The 19,996-nt window shown below is 53.1% G+C and overlaps 6 protein-coding genes across 6 annotated transcripts; 4 read left to right on the top strand and 2 right to left on the bottom strand.

Moving 5' to 3' along the window:
* Positions 1 to 782: 782 nt before the first annotated feature.
* Positions 783 to 3,050, top strand: CkaCkLH20_07356 (uncharacterized protein; the record flags this gene model as incomplete). Its single annotated transcript, XM_038890073.1, has 5 exons — positions 783 to 860; positions 913 to 1,322; positions 1,379 to 1,671; positions 1,722 to 2,679; positions 2,735 to 3,050. 5 exons carry the CDS (start codon positions 783 to 785, stop codon positions 3,048 to 3,050), a joined length of 2,055 nt encoding a protein of 684 aa, XP_038744551.1.
* Positions 3,051 to 4,150: 1,100 nt separating this feature from the next.
* Positions 4,151 to 6,691, top strand: CkaCkLH20_07355 (duf255 domain protein; the record flags this gene model as incomplete). Its single annotated transcript, XM_038890072.1, has 3 exons — positions 4,151 to 4,403; positions 4,459 to 6,069; positions 6,117 to 6,691. The coding sequence occupies 3 exons, from the start codon at positions 4,151 to 4,153 to the stop codon at positions 6,689 to 6,691; spliced, it is 2,439 nt and encodes an 812-aa protein (XP_038744550.1).
* Positions 6,692 to 6,990: 299 nt separating this feature from the next.
* CkaCkLH20_07354 (uncharacterized protein) lies at positions 6,991 to 8,110 on the bottom strand (the record flags this gene model as incomplete). The annotated part of the gene is made up of 2 exons (XM_038890071.1): positions 6,991 to 7,926; positions 7,982 to 8,110. The coding sequence occupies 2 exons, from the start codon at positions 8,108 to 8,110 to the stop codon at positions 6,991 to 6,993; spliced, it is 1,065 nt and encodes a 354-aa protein (XP_038744549.1).
* A 1,982-nt stretch (positions 8,111 to 10,092) lies between these two features.
* On the top strand, positions 10,093 to 11,154 carry CkaCkLH20_07353 (uncharacterized protein; the record flags this gene model as incomplete). Its single annotated transcript, XM_038890070.1, has 1 exon — positions 10,093 to 11,154. The coding sequence occupies one exon, from the start codon at positions 10,093 to 10,095 to the stop codon at positions 11,152 to 11,154; it is 1,062 nt and encodes a 353-aa protein (XP_038744548.1).
* Positions 11,155 to 13,178: 2,024 nt separating this feature from the next.
* Positions 13,179 to 14,760, top strand: CkaCkLH20_07352 (uncharacterized protein; the record flags this gene model as incomplete). The annotated part of the gene is made up of 2 exons (XM_038890069.1): positions 13,179 to 13,959; positions 14,015 to 14,760. The coding sequence occupies 2 exons, from the start codon at positions 13,179 to 13,181 to the stop codon at positions 14,758 to 14,760; spliced, it is 1,527 nt and encodes a 508-aa protein (XP_038744547.1).
* A 2,585-nt stretch (positions 14,761 to 17,345) lies between these two features.
* CkaCkLH20_07351 (AMP-binding enzyme) lies at positions 17,346 to 19,384 on the bottom strand (the record flags this gene model as incomplete). Its single annotated transcript, XM_038890068.1, has 2 exons — positions 17,346 to 19,136; positions 19,241 to 19,384. 2 exons carry the CDS (start codon positions 19,382 to 19,384, stop codon positions 17,346 to 17,348), a joined length of 1,935 nt encoding a protein of 644 aa, XP_038744546.1.
* Positions 19,385 to 19,996: the final 612 nt, after the last annotated feature.

The following is a 19,996-nucleotide window of genomic DNA, read 5'->3' as shown; positions in this document are numbered from 1 at the left end:
CCGGTCTGATCACCAGTGTTGACAAAATACCCAGAAAAAACAAGCAATTTCATTACTCAGGCATGATCCAAGTCGTCCCGGCAAGCTCTCGCGGCAGAATCCTTCTTGGATTTCACTCCTCATCACATGAAAACATCACCCTGTCAAGCTGACAGGAACCTGTCGCTACTAAGGTGTTTCTGCATGCTTGTGCATGGAGACAGGCCGTTTTCTCAGAGATATCATTCTGCTGTATCATCTACAAGAATACTACCCAAACAAGCATGCCTCTATTACCCGAGTGGCTGCAGATCCCCAGCGTTCCCAAGTCCAAGCCATTTGCCATTGGCTCCCGTCCTCGAGGCGGGCGACACCATTTCTATGACTGATTGAATTTTGGCCTTATCTGTTCCCTGCGTGCCGCAACTTCTGCCGATGTGCAACGCAGACTTTCCATCTGAAGTCCTCAAGGGACAGTCTAACCATGATTGGGCTGGAATCCCTCAGTCCCAACCCCGGCCATCTCGCACATGTCGCGAGACCTCCTCCTTGCCTCTGTGGGGGACGCATGTCTATGTCTCAACCCGCAGATGGAACCAACAAGGGTAGCTCCGGTAGTTTAAGCTCCGATAACCGTAGGCCGCTGCTCGCGAATCGATGCTGCCGGCGGCCAGCTGTCAGTCTGATGTGTGCAGAACTTGGAGGCCGCATACATATACATCAGCGAGCCCAGGCCCAAACTCGCGGTAGTCTCACTGACAGGGTGTACCTACTTTCCTGAACTTCACCAAGAACCGCCCAAGATGGTGACAGCGGCTCTCAACCAAGGTGTCGGCTATGGCATCGTCCTTGGCGTGGGCTTTCTTTTCGCCATTGGCATGGTCAGTGACTCCCTGTGATGCTGATGATTCGTTCATGTGCTGAGTTTCCCAGATCGCCACGACCTATGTCCTCAAACGATACAACAGGGAGCTCCAGACCTCTGAGATGTTCACGACCGCCGGCAGAACTGTCAAGTCTGGTCTCGTCGGTTCCGCAGTCGTCTCATCCTGGACTTGGGCTGCGACTCTTCTTCAGTCATCCGGCGTATGCTACAAGTATGGTGTCTCAGGGCCGTTCTGGTATGCATCTGGTGCTACTGTTCAGATTCTGCTCTTTGCGACGCTCGCGATTGAGCTGAAGCGCAGAGCACCCAATGCACACACATTCCTCGAGGTTATCAAGGCGAGATATGGCACAGCTACGCACATCGTCTTCATTGTGTTTGGCTTGATGACAAACATTCTCGTCACTCTCATGCTGATCGTGGGAGGTGCTGCAACAGTCAATGCTCTGACTGGCATGTGAGTCGACGCTTCGTCAAGTGCGAGAGAGAGTACAGGGAAGCTGACATTCACAGGCACACCGTTGCTGCCATCTACCTCCTGCCAGTTGGTGTCGTCGCTTACACACTCGTCGGAGGTCTTAAGGCGACGTTCCTCACTGACTGGGTCCACACCTTCATCCTGTTGATCATTATCATCATCTTCTCGCTCACGGCTTACGGCAACTCGGACGTGCTGGGTAGCCCCTCCAAGGTGTATGACCTGCTTGTTGAGGCCGCACTGAGACACCCGGTCTCTGGCAATGCCGAGGGTTCTTACTTGACGATGAAGTCCCAGGGTGGCGTTGAGTTCTTCGTGATCAACATCGGTAGGTCTGCTCGATGAAGCACATCATTTGCAACTGACTAACACGAACAGTCGGAAACTTCGGCACAGTCTTCCTCGACAACGGATACTACAACAAGGCTATCGCCGCCTCCCCCGTCCACGCCCTCCCCGGTTACATCCTCGGTGGTCTGTCATGGTTCGCCATCCCCTGGCTGACGGCCACCACCATGGGTCTCTCCGCCCTGGCCCTCGAGTCGAACCCCCGATTCCCCACGTTCCCCGAGCGCATGACCGAAGCCGAAGTCTCCGCCGGCCTCGCCCTCCCGTACGCCGCCGTTGCTCTCCTCGGAAAGGGCGGTGCAGCCGCGACCCTGCTGATGGTCTTCATGGCTGTCACCTCCGCCAGCTCCGCCGAGCTCATCGCCGTCTCATCCATTTTCACCTACGATATCTACCGCACTTACTTCAAGCCCGACGCCAGCGGCAAGCGCCTTATCTACATGTCGCACGTGTGCGTCGTTATCTACGCACTGGTGATCAGCTCGGTCTCCGTCGGACTGTACTACAACGGCATTTCCATGGGATATCTCTACGTGCTGATGGGCGTGCTCATCTCTGCCGCTGTGCTACCTGCAACCCTGACCCTGGTCTGGAAGGGCCAGAACAAGTGGGCGGCGACGCTCTCTCCGATCTTTGGTACTGCCTTTGCAATCATCGGGTGGCTCGTTACCGCTAAGAAGACGTGCGGTGCTCTGGATATCACTTGCACGGGCTCGAACAACCCCATGTTGGCTGGCAACGTCATTGCGTTGTTGTCGCCTCTTGTTCTCATCCCGATCTTCACCCTTGTCTTTGGATTGGACAAGTATGACTGGAAGTCGATGATGGCAATTCGTAGGGGCGACGATCACGACGTTGCCACCGATGCGGGGCTCGATCTCGAGGAGGACGTCCACGGTGGACGTCAAGAAACGCAGACTGAGTTTGAGCGCGAGCAAGCCATGCTCTCGCGTGCCTTTAAGATCTCCGTTTCCATGACGGCCTTCATGTGAGTTTCACCTAAGAATCGAAAATGGGAACGGATAGCTAACATTTCATGACAGGACCATTGCGATGCTCATCCTGTGGCCGATGCCCATGTACGGCTCTGGCTACATTTTCAGCAAGCCCTTCTTCACTGGTTGGGTCGTCGTCGGCATCCTCTGGATCTTCTGCTCTTTCTTCGCGGTTGGTCTGTTCCCTATCATTGAGGGGCGCGCGACTCTCATCCATACGATCAAGTCGATGGTCTCCGGAAAGAAGCCGACACGCCACATCGCGACGCAAGGCGAGGAGCAAGTCACCGAGAAGAGCAGGCCGGGAACTGCGACACCAGAGAAGAAGAGTGAGGGGGGCAACGAGACGATTACTTCAACTTGAGAGGCTCCGTCATCATGATGTGTTGAAGAAAGTCATTTAAAAGGGGCCCGAAGGAGGATTCAAAGTCAAAAGTGATATGATGTGGTGTAATCAGCGTAATACCCTCGTTTGTTAGAGTTCTATCAGGAAATGATACCAGGAGAAACGGAGTAGATAGACAGCGTAGCGGTATGTGAGTTTACTTCGATTTTCGGAATACTTGCTTGAAATGGCTGTAAGAGAAAGTCTATTTGACGCGTCTTCGCGGTTGAAACTTCAGACCCTGAACATCAAGATTATTAAATCCAAGCTTAGCGACCGCGCGAGTCACGGTTTCGACGCATCCCACTGAGAAGCAGACCAGCGCATGAATGATGGTGTTTTCCAAGCTTAAAGCTTCTGAATTGAAACAAGAAAAATCCTGTCGAAAGAAGAGGGGGAACAGAGGAAAAATGAAAAGTTCTTCTCACCAAGATGATTTCATGGTGATGAAAATGAGACACGGTCGCATGTCGTGAAAAAAGGAACGAAGAAAAGAAAAAAAGAAAACACCAAGACCGTTATCGTTATTTTAGCTCAGAATGCTTACCTAACAGAATACCCCTCATTCGGTGATAAGCGCATGGTGGGGCAGGTCGAAATCAGGTACCGAATGACGGTTCAGGCTTGCTGCAGCAGTGACGTCTCGCGGGCCCCTCGAAACCTTGACGTCGAAAGTATTTTGAGCCTTTACCGCTGGACTCGTCGAACAATTAACGGGTCGCCCGTTCCACACGACTGCAGCCCGCAACCGTCAGACCGCAACGCGTACGGATACGGTATCCGTACAAAGGCCACTTTCTGGAAAACTTCGAATTCCTTCGCCACATGACTCGCTTTTTCTCCGACTTGGTACAACGTCCACCACCTACCGCAGCTTCCCCGGGCCGACTGGCGAACACCACGCCCAAGCTAAAGCTACTTTACTTTGCTTCTATCCGTTATCGTTGACCGGGCTTTTTTGGAAACCCCGGGCCGGCTACATTGAGAACGCATCTTGTGATCTCGAGACTCAAGCTTCCCACTGGCTGCCTACACCTAGCATTGATCACGACTTCCGCAATACCAAGAGCCTTCCCACCATGGTCGCCTCTGAGCTGTCGCAGGCGGCGCGCACTGAGCAGACCGGACCATCGCAGCTGTCGGTGGCTCTCAACAACGACGCGCCGCAATTCCCACCGCTAGTCAATCGTGTCGGGCAGAGCAAAAGTCCCTACGTCCGCAGCCATGCCGAAGGCCGCGTTGCCTGGCAGCTTCTCGACGACGAGACGGTCGAGCGGGCGAAGCAGGAGAACAAACTGATATACCTCCACATTGGCTTCAAGGCTTGTCATTGTAAGTGGCTGTGAAACCGAGACATCTCCGAGACATGCGCTGACGTTCTGTACAGACTCGCGACTTACATCTACCGAGTGCTTTACCCATCCCGAATGCGCGAAGATCCTTAACGAATCCTTCATTCCCGTCATCATCGATCGCGAGGAGCGTCCCGAGCTCGACACCATATACATGAACTACGTGCAAGCAGTCAGCGGAAACGGCGGCTGGCCTCTGAACCTCTTCCTGACTCCCGAGCTCGAGCCCGTCTTTGGCGGCACATACTACCCCGCCCCGGAGCCGAACAACGGCAGCTTCGGCGACGATGAGCGTCTCGACTTCCTGGCCATCTTGCGCAAGTTGCAAAAAGTGTGGAAGGAGCAGGAGGCAAGATGTAGGCAGGAAGCGAAGGAGGTCGTGGTGAAGCTGCACGACTTCGCGGCCGAGGGAACTCTCGGTATGAGCGGGACGGTCGCGCCCGGTGTTGCTGGATCACAGGGTTTCACGCTCGGGAGATCCGAGACCGGCCTGGAACATCCCAGCATAGGCAGAACGGCGGCGGCGATGTCGAGCGAGCTCGATCTCGACCAGCTAGAGGAGGCCTATTCGCACATCGCCGGCACCTTCGACACCGTCTACGGAGGGTTCGGGATGGCGCCGAAGTTCCCGACCCCGCCGAAGCTATCTTTCCTCCTCCGCCTACCTCGATACCTTGGGCCTGTTCAGGACGTTGTTGGCGAGACCGAATGCGCGCACTCCGCTGAGATGGCGCTCTTCACACTGAGGAAGATCCGTGATAGTGGATTGCGCGATCACGTTGGTGGACATGGTTTCGCGAGGTACTCCGTCACGGCAGACTGGAGTGTGCCGCGCTTCGAGAAGCTAGTGGTTCACAACGCCCTGCTTCTTGGTCTGTATCTGGATGCGTGGTTGATCGCCAGCAACGGTGACAAGGATGAGGAGTTCTACGACGTCGTGGTGGAGTTGGTGGACTACCTCACCAGCCCGCCCATCAGCTTGCCGGGTGGTGGTTTTGTCTCGAGCGAAGCCGCGGACTCGTACCGCCGCGGAGACAGGCACCTCCGAGAAGGGGCGTACAGCTTGTGGACGCGCAGGGAGTTTGATGCTGTCATCGGGGATGACCACGAAGCTGCCTTGGCTGCATCGTACTGGAACGTCCTGGAGCACGGCAACATTGAACCCGATCAAGATCCAAACGACGAGTTCGTCAACGAGAACATTTTGCGGGTTGTGAAGGACAAGGCCGAGATCGGAAGACAGGCCGGTATCACCATTGACGAGGTCAAGAGGGTCTTGGACTCCGCAAAGCAGAAGCTCAAGGCGCACAGAGAGAAGGAACGTACGAGGCCAGAAGCCGACACCAAGATTGTCGCGGGACGCAACGGCCTTGTGATCGGTGCTTTGGCAAGAACCGGATCGGCGCTCTCATTTGTCGATGTTGATAGAAGCAGAGCATGCTTCGAGGCAGCTGGCAAGGCCGCCGCTTTCATCAAGGCGAACTTGTGGGATGATCAGGAAAAGATCTTATACAGGATATACAACGAGGGTCGAGGCGACACCAAGGGCTTGGCTGACGACTATGCCCACCTGATCGAGGGTCTTCTCGACCTCTATGAAGCAACAGGAGAGGAGGAGTGGATCGAATTTGCCGATGAGCTCCAGAGTAAGTCTCCTTCAGTCCAATGCACCGCATTGCTAATGTATCTCCAGAGGTCCAAATCGATATTTTCTACGATAGCACTTCAATCGAAATCTCGGCTCCCGAGCCCCCGGCTTCGCGCTCTTCCTGCGGCGCCTTCTACACCACCCCCGAGAACGCCCCGCACACTATTCTCCGCCTCAAAGACGGCATGGACACGGCCCTGCCTTCTACGAACGCCGTTTCCGTCTCCAACCTCTTCCGTCTTGGTATCATGCTCGGCGACGAAGCTTACACCGCTCTCGGCCGCGAGTCCATTAACGCTTTCGAGGCGGAGGTTCTGCAGTACCCCTGGCTCTTCCCGGGTCTCCTGTCCGGCGTCGTAACGGCTCGACTCGGCGGAGCGACCTGGGTCATCATCCGCAAGGACGGTGAAGAGGACGACGTCATGACTCAGAGGCTGCTGCAGAAGATTCACCTCGAAGCCAGAGGCGGGCTACGGAACATTCTTTACCTCAAGAGCGAGAACGATCTGCTGGCCAACAGAAGCCCCATGCTCAAGGAGCTCCTTCTTTCGGCACAGCCAGGGGCGTATCGTCTCGAGGATGGTGGCTACCGTCCAATCAACCGAGGTGATGTCGCGTGACTGTTTTGGGAATGGGTTGTCAATGTCCGAGAAAATAAAAAAAGGCGCTTCCATTCGATTGAGTGAATATAAGAGGTGGTAGTTGGCGAGGAGTTTTGGGAATTATGATTACCCATAGACGCGTGCGCCGAGGTCGACGGCCTGGGATGTGTGTAGCTTATTTGAGACGCCGTAGATGACTTCGAAATAACTTAACTTCTTGAAGATCTATCTTCTTGGATTCTATGCCATGCTCTCAACAAGGTAATACGCATTGTGTTCTTGTCTTGAAGTTTGTTTACATGTACGAACCAACCCCTCTAAATGGGCACAATCTTAAGAGCCACCTGAGTACACCCGTCTCTGTCCTGAGAGCCCAGCCAGAACCAGGGCGCATAGCTATGGTCATCGTCCGGAGGACACACCTGGATCTTGGCCTGGAAGTTCGTGCCAAAGGCAGGCATCCACAGCGTGGCACCGCCGTCGTTCGAGACCGTCCTGAACTTGACCGGCCCAAACGTAGAGTCATCGCGGTTGAAGGGAGTACCGATTTCCCCGCCCTCCCTTCCGATCTTCTGCTTGACGAACTGGTATCCAAAGTCGGTGAGGTAACCTGTTGTGGAGTTGATCTCGAAGTAGCTGTTGGTCCCCGTCACGGCGAACCACATCCAGCCCTCGAGCTTGCTCCCCGTGCTGCCGACGGCGTAGAGATCGTTGTATTCGTCGCCGACTGTCCTCAGTCGGAATCGTCCCGTGGGATTTGCGACAGTGAGGTGACTCGGTTCAAAGGTGACGGTTCGAGTCGGATGGGTGATCGTTACCTCGGTGGTGACGGTGAAGCCGTCGGGTTTTGTCCTGGTCACGGTGGAAGTGACGGTCGACACGGCCGCACCCAGGGTGCTGTAGGACTGGGTGACACCTCCGCAAGAACATGCGCTGGAGTATCTGACGGCTCCGGAGCAGGCCGAGGCGTAGGTAGGAACAGCAGCCGGGCAGCTGGTCACGGGGACGGCGTTGACGCCGTCGGTCCGCTTGTAGAGTGGACCTCTGGATCTGATGACTACCTCGGGGTATTTATCACGAGTTAGCGTGAAGAAGCTCGTCTTTGTTGTCTCTGCCTCTACACTTATGGTGACGGTGTCAGTGACCGTGACCGCTATCGGCGTAACGAAGCATTGCATGAAGGATGAGCAGTCGGCGAGGCGCGTGGCTTGTAAGCCGTTCGCTGTCCCAGTCACCGCTCGAGCACAGTTGTTCTTTGATATTGTGTTAGCAGCATGTTCTGAAAAAGAGAGATGTTGGGAATCCAACCGCGTTGCACTTGGCTCTTTTCTCATTCCCGTGGCCGGCACCCTCGAAAGGGTTATTGAGAGCAACTGCGGATACGCCGCTGAGCACGAACTCCGTGGCGAAGAGGTAGGTTAGCCCTGAGAAGCGCATGATGGATTACTTATGAGTATGACAGGGTGTAAGTTGTGTAGTTGAGCAGAGGTTAGGCAAGATTATGGCGAGGAAGAGCAAGTTCTCTTATACCTCGCGCTGTGGACGTGGAAAAGTGTCACAGTAACCTGCTTTACCGAGCTTCAAAATGTTCTCAAACATGTCGCCTCCTGTGATCGGGGAAAGGAATGGGGGCGTACTCCGGCTGCGTCAGAGATCTCCACACGCCGAGCAGGCTACGATGTCCCATGGAATTTGAATGTCAACGTAGACATACATCTTCAGGCCGAAACAAGGCCATTGAAACAGGCACAGAAGGATCCGTAGGTCGTATGACGCCAGAAGATACTTCCAATGGAGCAAAGACGATAGATCCATCTCACGAGCTGAGATAAGACATCGTATCCCACGAGATCGTCAGGTCAACTACGCGTGGTTTACGTGCTCGACCGGTGTCTCAAGGCTCCTTTCGGTCCAAAAGCATCCGCGACGCAATTTCTTTTCGACGCTGGAGAATGTGACCAATAGAACAACACTAGACTGTGGCGCTATCGAATGGATGATGGATCGGCCCTGGGCGGGAAAACACGTTAGGGATAGGGCCGCACCGGCGAGCTTGAGACATACTATAGGTAACTAACCAGTGAGAAGACCCGCATGGCCCCGGAAAATTCAGTAAGAACTTGAAAGTTTGTTTGACGTCGTTCGGAAACATACTTGACCCGAGTGTTTAGATTCTTCAACGGCCAGGGAGGTGTTCGTTCATACGAGTTGAAGTTACTGGCGGACACTACTGACCACACTCATGATTGCCACTTCCTTGCGATTTATTTTCTTGAATAATCGGGAGAATATGCTATCAACAAGTAGTTGATATATATAGTCATTGTGTGAAGTAAAGAATTCACAAATTTCAAGCTGAGATGGTTAGCAATGAACCATGAGGTCTCTGACATGATTTTCGCCTTCTCCCCGTCACCCTGCACTTTGATAGGCTAGAGTTCCCAAACATGGCATACAGGAGCAATAAAAGTCTGTAGACTCGATTACAGAGTGTGTCGACTGAAGGCGAAATACTTGCCTGGGCTCAAGTACACGAGTATGGCCCACGCAAGGCACCTGACACTAGCTTGACTTGCATATGCACGAATGCCGCACTCAGGTATTGCAATTCACTTCATGTTCAAAAAACCGGCCTGGCGTTCTCTTCACTGGAAAGTCACGAAGCTCGCCGACATTTGTGGAAGTCTCGTGGATCCTTGGCCTTTCGCAGACTTTTGGCTTGCAGTAAACATGTTGCGGACCGCGACAGGTTTCAAGACCTCGCAGAAGTTGTACATGATGTCTCGTTTCTATTGTATGGCGTCGCAAAATCATGCTAGTGAGCCCTTTCTGACCAAGAATCGATTTTGATGCATGGAACTTGAGGATATGTTGGTTCTAGATCATTGCAGCCTCCTTACAGCCAAGACCATAACAGTTGATGCATAGCATTCAAACATAATGAAGAAGAGGATTCATCGCGTGTTACGAAAGGGAGGAAAAGCGAAAAGGAAAGAAAAAAAAAACCAGAAGAAAAAGGTCGCATTATGCGGCAACTTGAGAGTAGCTTTCCACGAAAGACGCAATAAGTGCCTTCATGCAGCAACACATTCAGAGTTGATGTAGGCAAATGTGTGCATGTACACGGAATGAGTATGGAGCGCTCCTTCCGCCAAGTCGAATGCGTAAGTAAATTACGCTACACCGTTTACAGGCCATCCTCGTTGGTCAACCTCAAGGGTTGAACTACATATGGGACTTCGGTGAGGTGGTAACATGGGCGTCAGACCATATTCGGCCAGATTGCTGACCCGAAATATACCGGCGTTTTTAGGATAAATAGTCCACCGGACACCCTCCCGTCCGCAGCCTTTTTTGGTAGGGCAAGCTTGGTTCGTCTGCAACTCTTATTTTACCACGGTTATTGGTCTTCATGAACTATGACCACTCTGATTGAACACACGGTGAGGGCTGCTCAGATCGTCAGTGGCCTTGCTCTCAACCCCGTCCTCACATCATCTGCACTCGCATTTTTGGCTTATGGCCCCCCGCGTCTCGTCGACCAACTTGTGGATTCGGGGATTTTCAAAAGATATGTCGGACTTTACGGGCTGAAGGTAGCCCTGAAAGTCTTTCTCGGCTTCGGTGTCGCTAGACACTTGAATCGGCTCTTAAATATCCGCGCCAGCAACAACTGGAGATTCTCCGGCCAGGATGGATGGGTCTGGGACAAGGAGATTGCGGTCATCACAGGGGGCTGCAACGGAATCGGCAAAGCCACTGTTCTCGGTCTTGTCAAAAAGGGCGTCAAGGTCGCTATTCTCGACATCGCCGACTTGCCGCCCGATCTCGCGCAACTCGACACCGTCTTCTATTGGAAATGCGACATCACCTCATCCGATGCTGTGAAGGAAGCGGCAAACAGCATCCGCGAACACCCTGATCTCGGTCATCCTTCTATTCTCATCAACAACGCGGGGGTCACGATGAAGTACAAAGCCTTCATTCGTGACGCAGAACCGGAGGACATATCGAAGATTTTCAAAGTCAATATTCTTTCGCATTGGTATACTGTCAAGGAATTCCTACCAAACATGGTCGACAACAACAAGGGCCATATCGTTACCATCGCCAGCATGGCGTCGCACGTTTCCATGTCCTCGGCGGTGGGTTATTCGTCATCGAAAGCGGCGGCACTGAGCTTCCATGAGGGTCTGGCCTCTGAAATCAAGAACATCTACAAGGCGCCGGGTGTGATCACAACAATAGCACATCCCATGTTTGTCAACACCGACATGATCAGGTCGAAAAGGGGTACGACCGGGAAGGGACGCAACATTCTGGAGCCCGAGGAGGTAGCCGATGCTATTACGGGGCAAGTGTTCTCTTGCCGCGGTGCCCAACTGTTCATGCCAGCGAACACGTGGTGGATTTCTGCCACTCGAGGTTTCCCGAGTTGGCTACAGGAAGCCATGAGAGATGCTGTCGCAAAGATGCGATGAGATCACGAAAATCTGTCACTGAGATAGCACAGCGCCCTACAAGTTGGTATATTGACATTGCCAGCACTGCCAGAAAATGTATTCCCAACTATTCTTCTTCAAATATACTACACGCAACTGACCCCTCCCGTCGGCTCACTATATCCTCTCAAATCAGTACTTATTCTGTTAGCTTCAATCCAGCTTCGTATATATTCTGTCCAACAGCTTTCTTCGAGTATAAAGACTAACGTACGGGCATGAATTTTCACCATCTTGGTCCTAGACGTACGCTCGACATGGGATCCAAGCCTCTGCAGCAGTGGACCATGGGACGCGAGGAAGAAGACGGAATAATTGAGCGACCTAAACCTTGACGTGAGATCTCCCTACACGTTGTAGACCCCAATCATATCCACCAAAGATTGCTGCTGCAGTCATCATGCCGGGGTAGGCCTTAGTATGTGGCCTACAACGTACTTGTCCTGCACTTTCCTACGGACATAATCATGGGATGATCGTCGCTATTGGTCAAAGACTCGTGCCTGCATTTGCTCAGTGATCCTTCTCTGTGTTCGTCCGCAGCCACATATGTGACCTCGCCGACATCATATCCTTATCGAGAAATTCCGGTCACATAAGTTGCCCTGGCCTCGAATACATGATGCTGACTGCTCCCCCATGGACAGATCCGCTGGGCCGTGTCTTGGCTTCATTCGCTTGCAGTAGTATGCTGCCAAACCCAGTCACCGCACTTAGACTGTGGAGGTGATCACAGACAGATGTCAGTTAGAACTAATGGCTACCTAAAACGATAGCAAGCACAAAGGAAACCAGACAGCATGAAACCAAGATGCAATTTCTGGATTGAGGCTTGGTATCTATAACAAGCTTAGGGTATGATGCTAGTTCCCCTTAGGCGAGCTCTTGGACAGTTTGTCTGGTTTCGTGGAGGCAAGATGTTCATGAAGCCAGCCAGGTAGAAGAGAAGAGAATTAGAAGACAAGGTGGCTGAACATGTGTATCCTCATCCTTTTCACAGCCGCTTGGTGAGCGATGAGTGAAAGTCTCCGAAGTAACATGAAGCATCTTTGGATAGAAGAAGCCTACCAAGCAGTCGATCAGCAAGTACATTAGCCAAAAGTTCGCCTTGGGAAACTTAAAATAACCAAATGTTGTATCAACTGTGGAGGACTTTGCTTGTGTGTTCTTCAATTGGCTCAAACTGTCACCGTCAAGCCTAGTGTCCAATGCGTGTCCGTTCACAATACCATGAATCTCCATTGAACAGCGACAAAGCAAGCAGACAGAGTCCGAGGCAAAGTCCGAGGGACCCGCTACGAGTCTCGACTGGGGCCGAATGAATACCCTTGCGATGTAGGAATTGCGGCCTGCACCGTGCATGGATGCAACCTCACGATGGCTCATTTGGGACTTTGGTAATTCAGTGGCTGTAAGTCGACCCCGTCTCCCGCGCGGGCTTAACCCAAAGTCCTGGATTGAGGGAATCCTCCCTTGGCAGCCGTCCAGCAGTGATTCCTTTTTGCCGTTTAGAGCAGCTAGTCGCCGTGTAAAGTCACGCCATATGCGGGTGTCAACCAGGGAGACACAGGCACCCATATATGACCCCTGCGACAACATGCGTTTAATCCTTCTGCCTGGTTGTACTTGTTGGTCTCGATTGCGTCCACAACCGTGCAATCCCAACATGATCGTAGGGCTGAGTACTCGAAAGAACATGACAAGGGGTAGTTGACGATGTCAACCTCGAGAGCCCAACTACACTGCATTTTTCCCGCTGCTACTGCTTACTTCTTCTCCATTTACGTCACAAACATGTGGGTATAGCTGAAAGACGTGTATAAGTTAACGGATAACATGCCTGTTGAGTCATGAACAAGGATCGTTATGTTGGCTAGTGTAGAAATACTTCTTTCGCGTTGTTCCTACCAGTTCTGCACAACTAGTTGTTCGTTGTTTTATCTTCAACTTCCCTTATCCAAATACACCAAACAGTTGACCAGCAACGCCAACTGGCCTTCACAATGCCTCTACCATCGTGGAGTCAAGTCACGGCCCCGGTTCGCCATATTCGAACGGCCACCTTCTTGATCCTCACATGGATTATTACCAGCGTCCTGGCCCAAGAAGAAGATTACCAGTCTCCTTGTCTCAGCGACAGATTCAAGGATCCGACCATCCAGCACCCAGGTGGTCTTTTCTCAAGCAACGTCTGGTTAAGACGCGGCCAGTGCATCCGAGACGTCAACTCGTACGCGCAGTGCCGTAGCAACCTCATCGCCGTCCTCGACGACCTGTCAGCCCTGCAGAGCACCGAATATGGAGCCGGTGCCGGCGTCTTGACCCTCCTTCCGACAGCTGGCGCCCTCTTCGGAAGTCCCACCGCGGAGCTGTGGGCCCTTTTGAAAATGTCTCCCATCGCCGGGTTCCTGGCGCAGTCGCTGACCTTCGGCGCCACCATGGTGCCGTCCGAGACCGAGGATTACCTCAAGGTCTCGAAGAGTCAGGGATGCACGGCTATGCGTGTCCCGCCAGTGAAGAAGGTTGAGGAGGACCCCAGCGAGGTTACTTACGCACGTGTTTCCGATGAGGCGCAACAGAGGATCCGACATGCTTTGAAGAGGGACCGTAAGATGCCGCGTGCCTACGCAGGTCTTACGCCGAAGCAGTTCTTCCTTCTTGGCTGTGCTGTGTTGACGGTCTTCATCGCCGGCTCCCAAGTTGCATTGGCGGTCATCGAGCAAGGTGCTGTTTATTCAACATGGTGCACCGCTATCTGGTGGGCACACATCTGGTATCTCGTTGGTAAGAAAATCATGCACCCTCCATATTTGCTGTAATGCTGACGCCCTTAACACAGTCAGCGTCGTCGCCATCGTCGATGGTTACATCAACCTCCCATTCGACGAGACATGGAAAGTCTACATCTCCCGCCAAAACGCCACTCTCATCGGCAACGAATCGGGCGTCTTCGAAGGAAGCAGCTGGGAGCTCGACGGTGTTGACGAGATGGTCATCGAGGGCGCCATGCGAGGCGCCGCGCCCAAGAAGAACGCAGTCTACGCCCAGACCGGCGACGAGTCGCAAACAGGTCGCCAGATGCTCGTCGTGATCTCCATTTCTCAAGAGGACAAGCGGCCCCCCATCTGGTTGTCGGGACTGCGCCTCTTCTTCCGTGCCGGAGGCCTGACCTGCTTCGTCTTCGCCACTTCGGTCTTCGCCGCCGTTACCCTACTGGCACTTCCCATGTCGCAGATGGTGTTGATGGTTATCGTGGGATCCGGCTTCTTCAGCAGGGCCATCGTGCAGAAGATGGTCAAGACGATGTACCACGAGAGGCCCGTCATGCACCTCATCGCTGAGGACAAGCAGACGGCGGACCGCATGTTGACGGACATTATGCAAATGAAGATGGAGCCGGAAGATGCGTCTTCTTCGTATGTGTTTGAGGTCAACGGCAAGCTGTGGATTCGACAAGTCTGTGTTGGCTTGACGAACCGTTGGAGGAGACGGTTCTTTGGGCTGTTGTCGAGTCTGCCCCTGGTTGAGGGATCTGGCCAGGAAACTAAGGGCTCATGGGAGCCTCTTAGACAGACTGACTACTAATATTGGGTCAAGTCTTTGGCATCAAATGACGCAGCTGTCAACTGGAAGAAAGTAGTACCATTACGTTAACGAGCTGAGATGGGTGAATGTGCAATGTTAGATACCATTTGGAACTTTGAAGAATGAGATGCGGGATGACTTCTAGTGTCCATCCCATAGAAATGAGACCAGCAGATAGTAGTTGAGATTTTGCCATGCGCTGTGGATTTATTCATGTTCCATGCAGCCAGGAAGTAAGGATGTCTATGTTTAGTGTCGATTTATACGTCAACAAGTCCCATGTCATTCCCTTTTTAAATCCAGCTTGTGAGTTGTGACCGGCTGAATGCCACTTAATAAGAGCTCGTTCATAACACCAATGCAAATAGTGTCTTCAGCTATGGAAACTGATATGCTGTGAATTGATAGAGCTTAGTCTAACAAACATGTTATGCACTTTAACAAGCAAAAAGAAGATATAAAGACTGCTTTCTCAACATTATGACTTCTCAGCAATGTGTTGAGCCTCAAATTCAAGAAAGGCAGCAATGGGGCCCTAAAAGCGCCAAACTACAGCACCTTAGGTAGTTCTAATCTAGATGCACTGAATCTCTTACTGATTAACTTCCACAGCACTAAGAACTCTCTGTTGTTGGCAGTTTGTAGCTTCTTGTGGTTATTCCTCCCTGTATCACCACAAAGAAGACATGATGAATGCTTTCCTAGACAAAGATAGCTCAGTGGACGCCTTATTCATCAAACATAATGCCGCCAACCGCGCCTCCTCACGTGCACCACAGCGCCGCAGCTGTCAAACAATTGCGGATGTTGATAAGTAGCGTTTATTGAGAGGCTAATATATGCTGCCTTAGCATTATAGTTGACTCAATTAGAACTTTACATAGGGAAAACTACTGATTAACTACGTCAAACCTTTTACTTCAGGTCACAGTCTGGCCTTCTTATACGCAAGATACATCCCAAACCTATCGTCTCATTAGGAAAGAGAAAACACTCATATTATCTTGAAACTAAAGAAGCTTTCTTGATTTGGCGCTCTCCTTGCTCCGTGGATTCCTGTAACTATTCGTCCCCATATCCCCAAGGAGGCTCTATTTCCCGGCCTATGTCCCAGGCGAAGATGTCTATCAAATGTCAGACTGCAATACTACATGTACTGCTTTAATCTTGAAACAAGAATCTATAGATACATTACTCACACTATCAATAAGATCATAACCAACAAGCGATGGAGTGGATATTTAAACGCTATTTCATACTTCTTAAGATACTATCAACAGGTTGAAAATAACGGCAAAGCCGTTGTCACGAATATATACAAATCCAAATTTTCAGTCCAGCATTTCATCCAGCTCGTCTGTTTCGTGACTGAAATCTTCGATGTTTTCCTTTCTCTATCAGTCTCTACCATTGTCGTCCCAAAGCTTTTGGTGACTATTCGTCAACGAATTACCACAGAGGCATGTTATCCTAGACAAAAGGCGAGTCTGGCCAGTCGTTTTATCCATTTCATAACTGAAGGCATATGTGTAACGGTCCACGTTAAGTCTGAGGGAGATATTACGAGAGACTACCCGTGCTCGCCCGTGGTACAGCCGAAACGCAGATTGTGAAGCCTCAATTTATAGTGATTTTCCAAAACCTTTGAAGTATTTGCATGGCCATGCCTTCTATCCTCGTAGCCACGGACTCGACCGAGTAGTTGATTGTGGTCTCTCGAAACCGCGGTCACCTGTTAACTCGCAAGAATACACCGTCAGGCGAGATTCTGATGTATCAGATCCTGTGGTAGATCGATTTCACACCAGCACGTCTCATCAAGTTTACCTCTGGCATTGGGCAGCGTTTTAAGATTATTCTTCGCCATATCATCACAGAAAAATGATCGTTCAGTTGATGGCCTGTTAGTGCACCGGTTCTACTCAGTGATTTTACTCCGTTGACAACTGACACCTTGTCGATGAATGAAACCTACCCATTCGAGACCAAACATGACACCACGTGTGTTTAGTTGGTCCGGCTTCTGGCCAAGAACCAGATTGAGTGGACCACGAACTGCAGGGCGTTATGTGAGGCTTTTTATAACAGACTAGATGGACAGATTACATTCATGACACTGTCAGCATGAGGCATGCAACGGTGCGAAGACACTTATTCTCGGCCATGAAGCGTATGTAAGCAACTTCACTTTGATTGACTTCAGGCCCTCGGCGTCCAGTATTCTTTTGTAGTTATTCGTTCCTATGTTACCCCGAGACATGGTCTCTTGCAGGTGAGTTGGCTAGCCATGCTGATGTTTTGACGTTCAACACCATGCGTGTTCGATCATTAAGGTTGTAGAACGAGATATGGCAGTGGCCGCTCTTTTGGATGCGGTTGCTGTCAGGAAGAAAAGTCATGTAACGCACCCGCGACCTTTTATACACAATTTGGTATCGAGACACCCATGTCTGCCATAGTACCAATATCGGTATGAAAAATGGTCTTCAAATTGAATCGTTCTCATGTCTGCAGTAAATCGTTTAATCATCCACTCAAGCCAATGCATTCACAACTCATAACCCACCCAAAACCTCAACGCCAGCTCACTCCTTCTCCCCCTTCAACATCTCCCTCGCCATATCCCTCAACTTAAACTTCTGAATCTTCCCACTCGGCGTCTTCGGATAATCCTCCACCCAAAAGACGTGCTTCGGCACGAGATGACTCGACAGGTGCTCCCTCACCCACCCCCTGACCCCCTCCCTCGTCACCCCCCTCTCCCCCTCCCCGTCCGCCTCCCACCCCTTCTTCACCACCACGAACGCGCCCACGCTCTCCCCCAACCTCTCGTCCGGCACGCCCACGACCGCCACCTCCTTCACCCCGTCCATCTGGAACAGGCAGTTCTCCACCTCGAGCGGGTGGATGTTCTCCCCGCCCCGGATGATCAGGTCCTTGATCCGCCCCGTGATCTCCACGTACCCCTCGCCGTCCATCGCCGCCTCGTCCCCGGAGTACATCCACACCGTCCCCTCCCCGTCCGCCACACGCACCTCCGCCGTCTTCGCCTCGTCGCCCCAGTACCCCTTCATCACGAGGTACCCCGCCGCCGCGAGCTCCCCCCTCTCCCCCCGCGGCAGGATCCTGTTTCTATCGAGGGGGTCCACGATCTTGAGCGCCGTGTGCGGCATCGCCTTCCCCACGCTCCCCGTCCTCTTCTCGAACGGGTCGTCCGGGGCGGTCATGCAGCTCACGGGGCTCGTCTCCGTCTGCCCGTAGCAGATGACCAGGTCCTGCAGGCCCAGCGTGTCGTATAACCGCCTCATCAGGCTCTCCGGCACGGAACTCCCCGCCGCGATGCCCTTCCTCAACCCCTTCGGCATGTCCTCCGGCCTCACGACCTGCCCGGACGCCAGCGCCTCCAGCACCGCGACGAACATGGTCGACACGCCGTAGAGGCCCGTGGCGTCGTACTCGGCGACCATCCGCAGCGTCGCGACGGGGTCGAACGCCGGGCTCGGGAAGAGGATGCCCGCCCCCGTGGTGGCCGTCGCCATGTACCCCAGCACGCACCCGAAGCAGTGGAACAGCGGCGGCGGCACCACGATCCTGTCGCCCGGCACGAGGCCCATCCGCTTGGCGATCAGGTACCCATTGTTCAGCACGGAGGTGTGCGTCAGCATGGCCGCCTTGGCCTGCGAGGTGGTCCCGGACGTGAACTGGATGTTGACCGTCTCGTCGGCTTTGAGTTCCTCGTCGGGCACGACGTTCCCCCTTCCCCCGTCGAGCAGGACTTCGTACGGCGTCAGGGCCTTGAACTTCGGAAAGTCGACTTTCGGGTGGAACTTGAGGTTATCCACCACCACGACCTTCTTCAGACTCGGCACGACCTCGCTCTCCACGTCGCCCCCGGCCCTCACCGAGTCGAGATCAGGAACGATACTCCTCAAAAGCTCGAGATTACTCCGCCCCCACCCCGGTTTATACGGCAAATCGGTGACCTTGCCGATGATCAACACCTCGACCCCCAAATGCCGCAACGCGGCGCCGACCTGCTTGGCGTTAAAGCCCGGGTTCAGCGGGACCAGCACGGCGCCGAGCTTGAAGGCGGCGTAGGTGAGTGCTGCGAACTCGGCGCCGTTGCCGAGGGATACCGCGAGGCGGTCGCCTTTGCGGACGCCGAGGGAGCGAAGGCCGTGGGCGAGGGTGTTTGAGAGGAGGTCAAGATCGTGGTAGGTGAGTGAGGTGGTGACGGCGGGCGGGAGCGGCGCGGAGGATGTGAGGGGCGTCGCGGTGAGGACCGTGGGGGCGCGGGCTGTGACGGCTGGGAGGTCGCCGTGGGCGGAGACTATTGAGGCGAAGTGTTGGGGGATTGTGTGTTTGAGGAGAGGAGGCTGAACAGGGTGTTAGATGTGAGATCGCAATGAAGGTAGACAGTATGAAGTTCGTGAGGTTCAGATCTCCGGCCTTGGCCACAAGGACGTGTATCGTAGCATACCTCATCTGGTCCGGTACTGAAGCTCAGTTGAGTAGAGCTGTACGCCCTCGCAATTGACCTGCCCAAAACGCTTCTCGAGTAAACAACCCTTGAGCCCGGCCGCCTCGCGAGGCTGGTAAGGCGATGAAAACAGAGTGAAGGCATCGTGGGCTCGGAAGCTCCTTCTCGGATATCGTCGTAAGTGCGGTGGGAGCCGGCCAAGCGAACCTCTGATGCACACCAGCGAAATCTCAGAAAACGAAGAGAGCAATCAAAGATCGAGTCGCCATGCAGTCGTCGCAGTCGTCGTTAATATTCCCCATGACCCTCGCGGATAAGCAATAACCGCCAAAAATGAACCACGGCTAAAACGTAGTGAGGGGAGGTTGGAGCTTCAGCTCTCGGCCTCAGAAAGACCTCCATGCTCCGGTCCGCTGCTGGCTGGGGTATCCGTACAGTGACTTGGCAGAGGGGGGCAGCTCCAAGCTTCCCGACGCCAAAATGCGGAGAAAAGGGGCGGGATGCGGGGTTAATCACAGGGAATAACTCCCTAAAAACACAGAGGTCCACGGTGACGACAGATCCGGCCGGGGACCGGGTGCCGACGGAGCCGCTTGTTGCTGGAAATCTCCATGCAAGCCCGTCGGCCGAAGACCGGATGCTGGGAATGTGTTGTGATGCCGCGAACCACTCTCACTGGAATGATTAATGTTGGGTTACCGGTAGATCAGATAAGAAGCATTTCACGGTCGGTACCAATGGTGTTTTGTGATTGGT

This window comes from Colletotrichum karsti (assembly GCF_011947395.1).
Source record: "Colletotrichum karsti strain CkLH20 chromosome Unknown Scaffold23, whole genome shotgun sequence".
In the NCBI taxonomy this organism is placed as follows: Eukaryota; Fungi; Ascomycota; class Sordariomycetes; order Glomerellales; family Glomerellaceae; genus Colletotrichum; species Colletotrichum karsti.
Note: the sequence above shows the minus strand (reverse complement) of the source record. Positions and strands in the feature narration are given on the sequence as shown.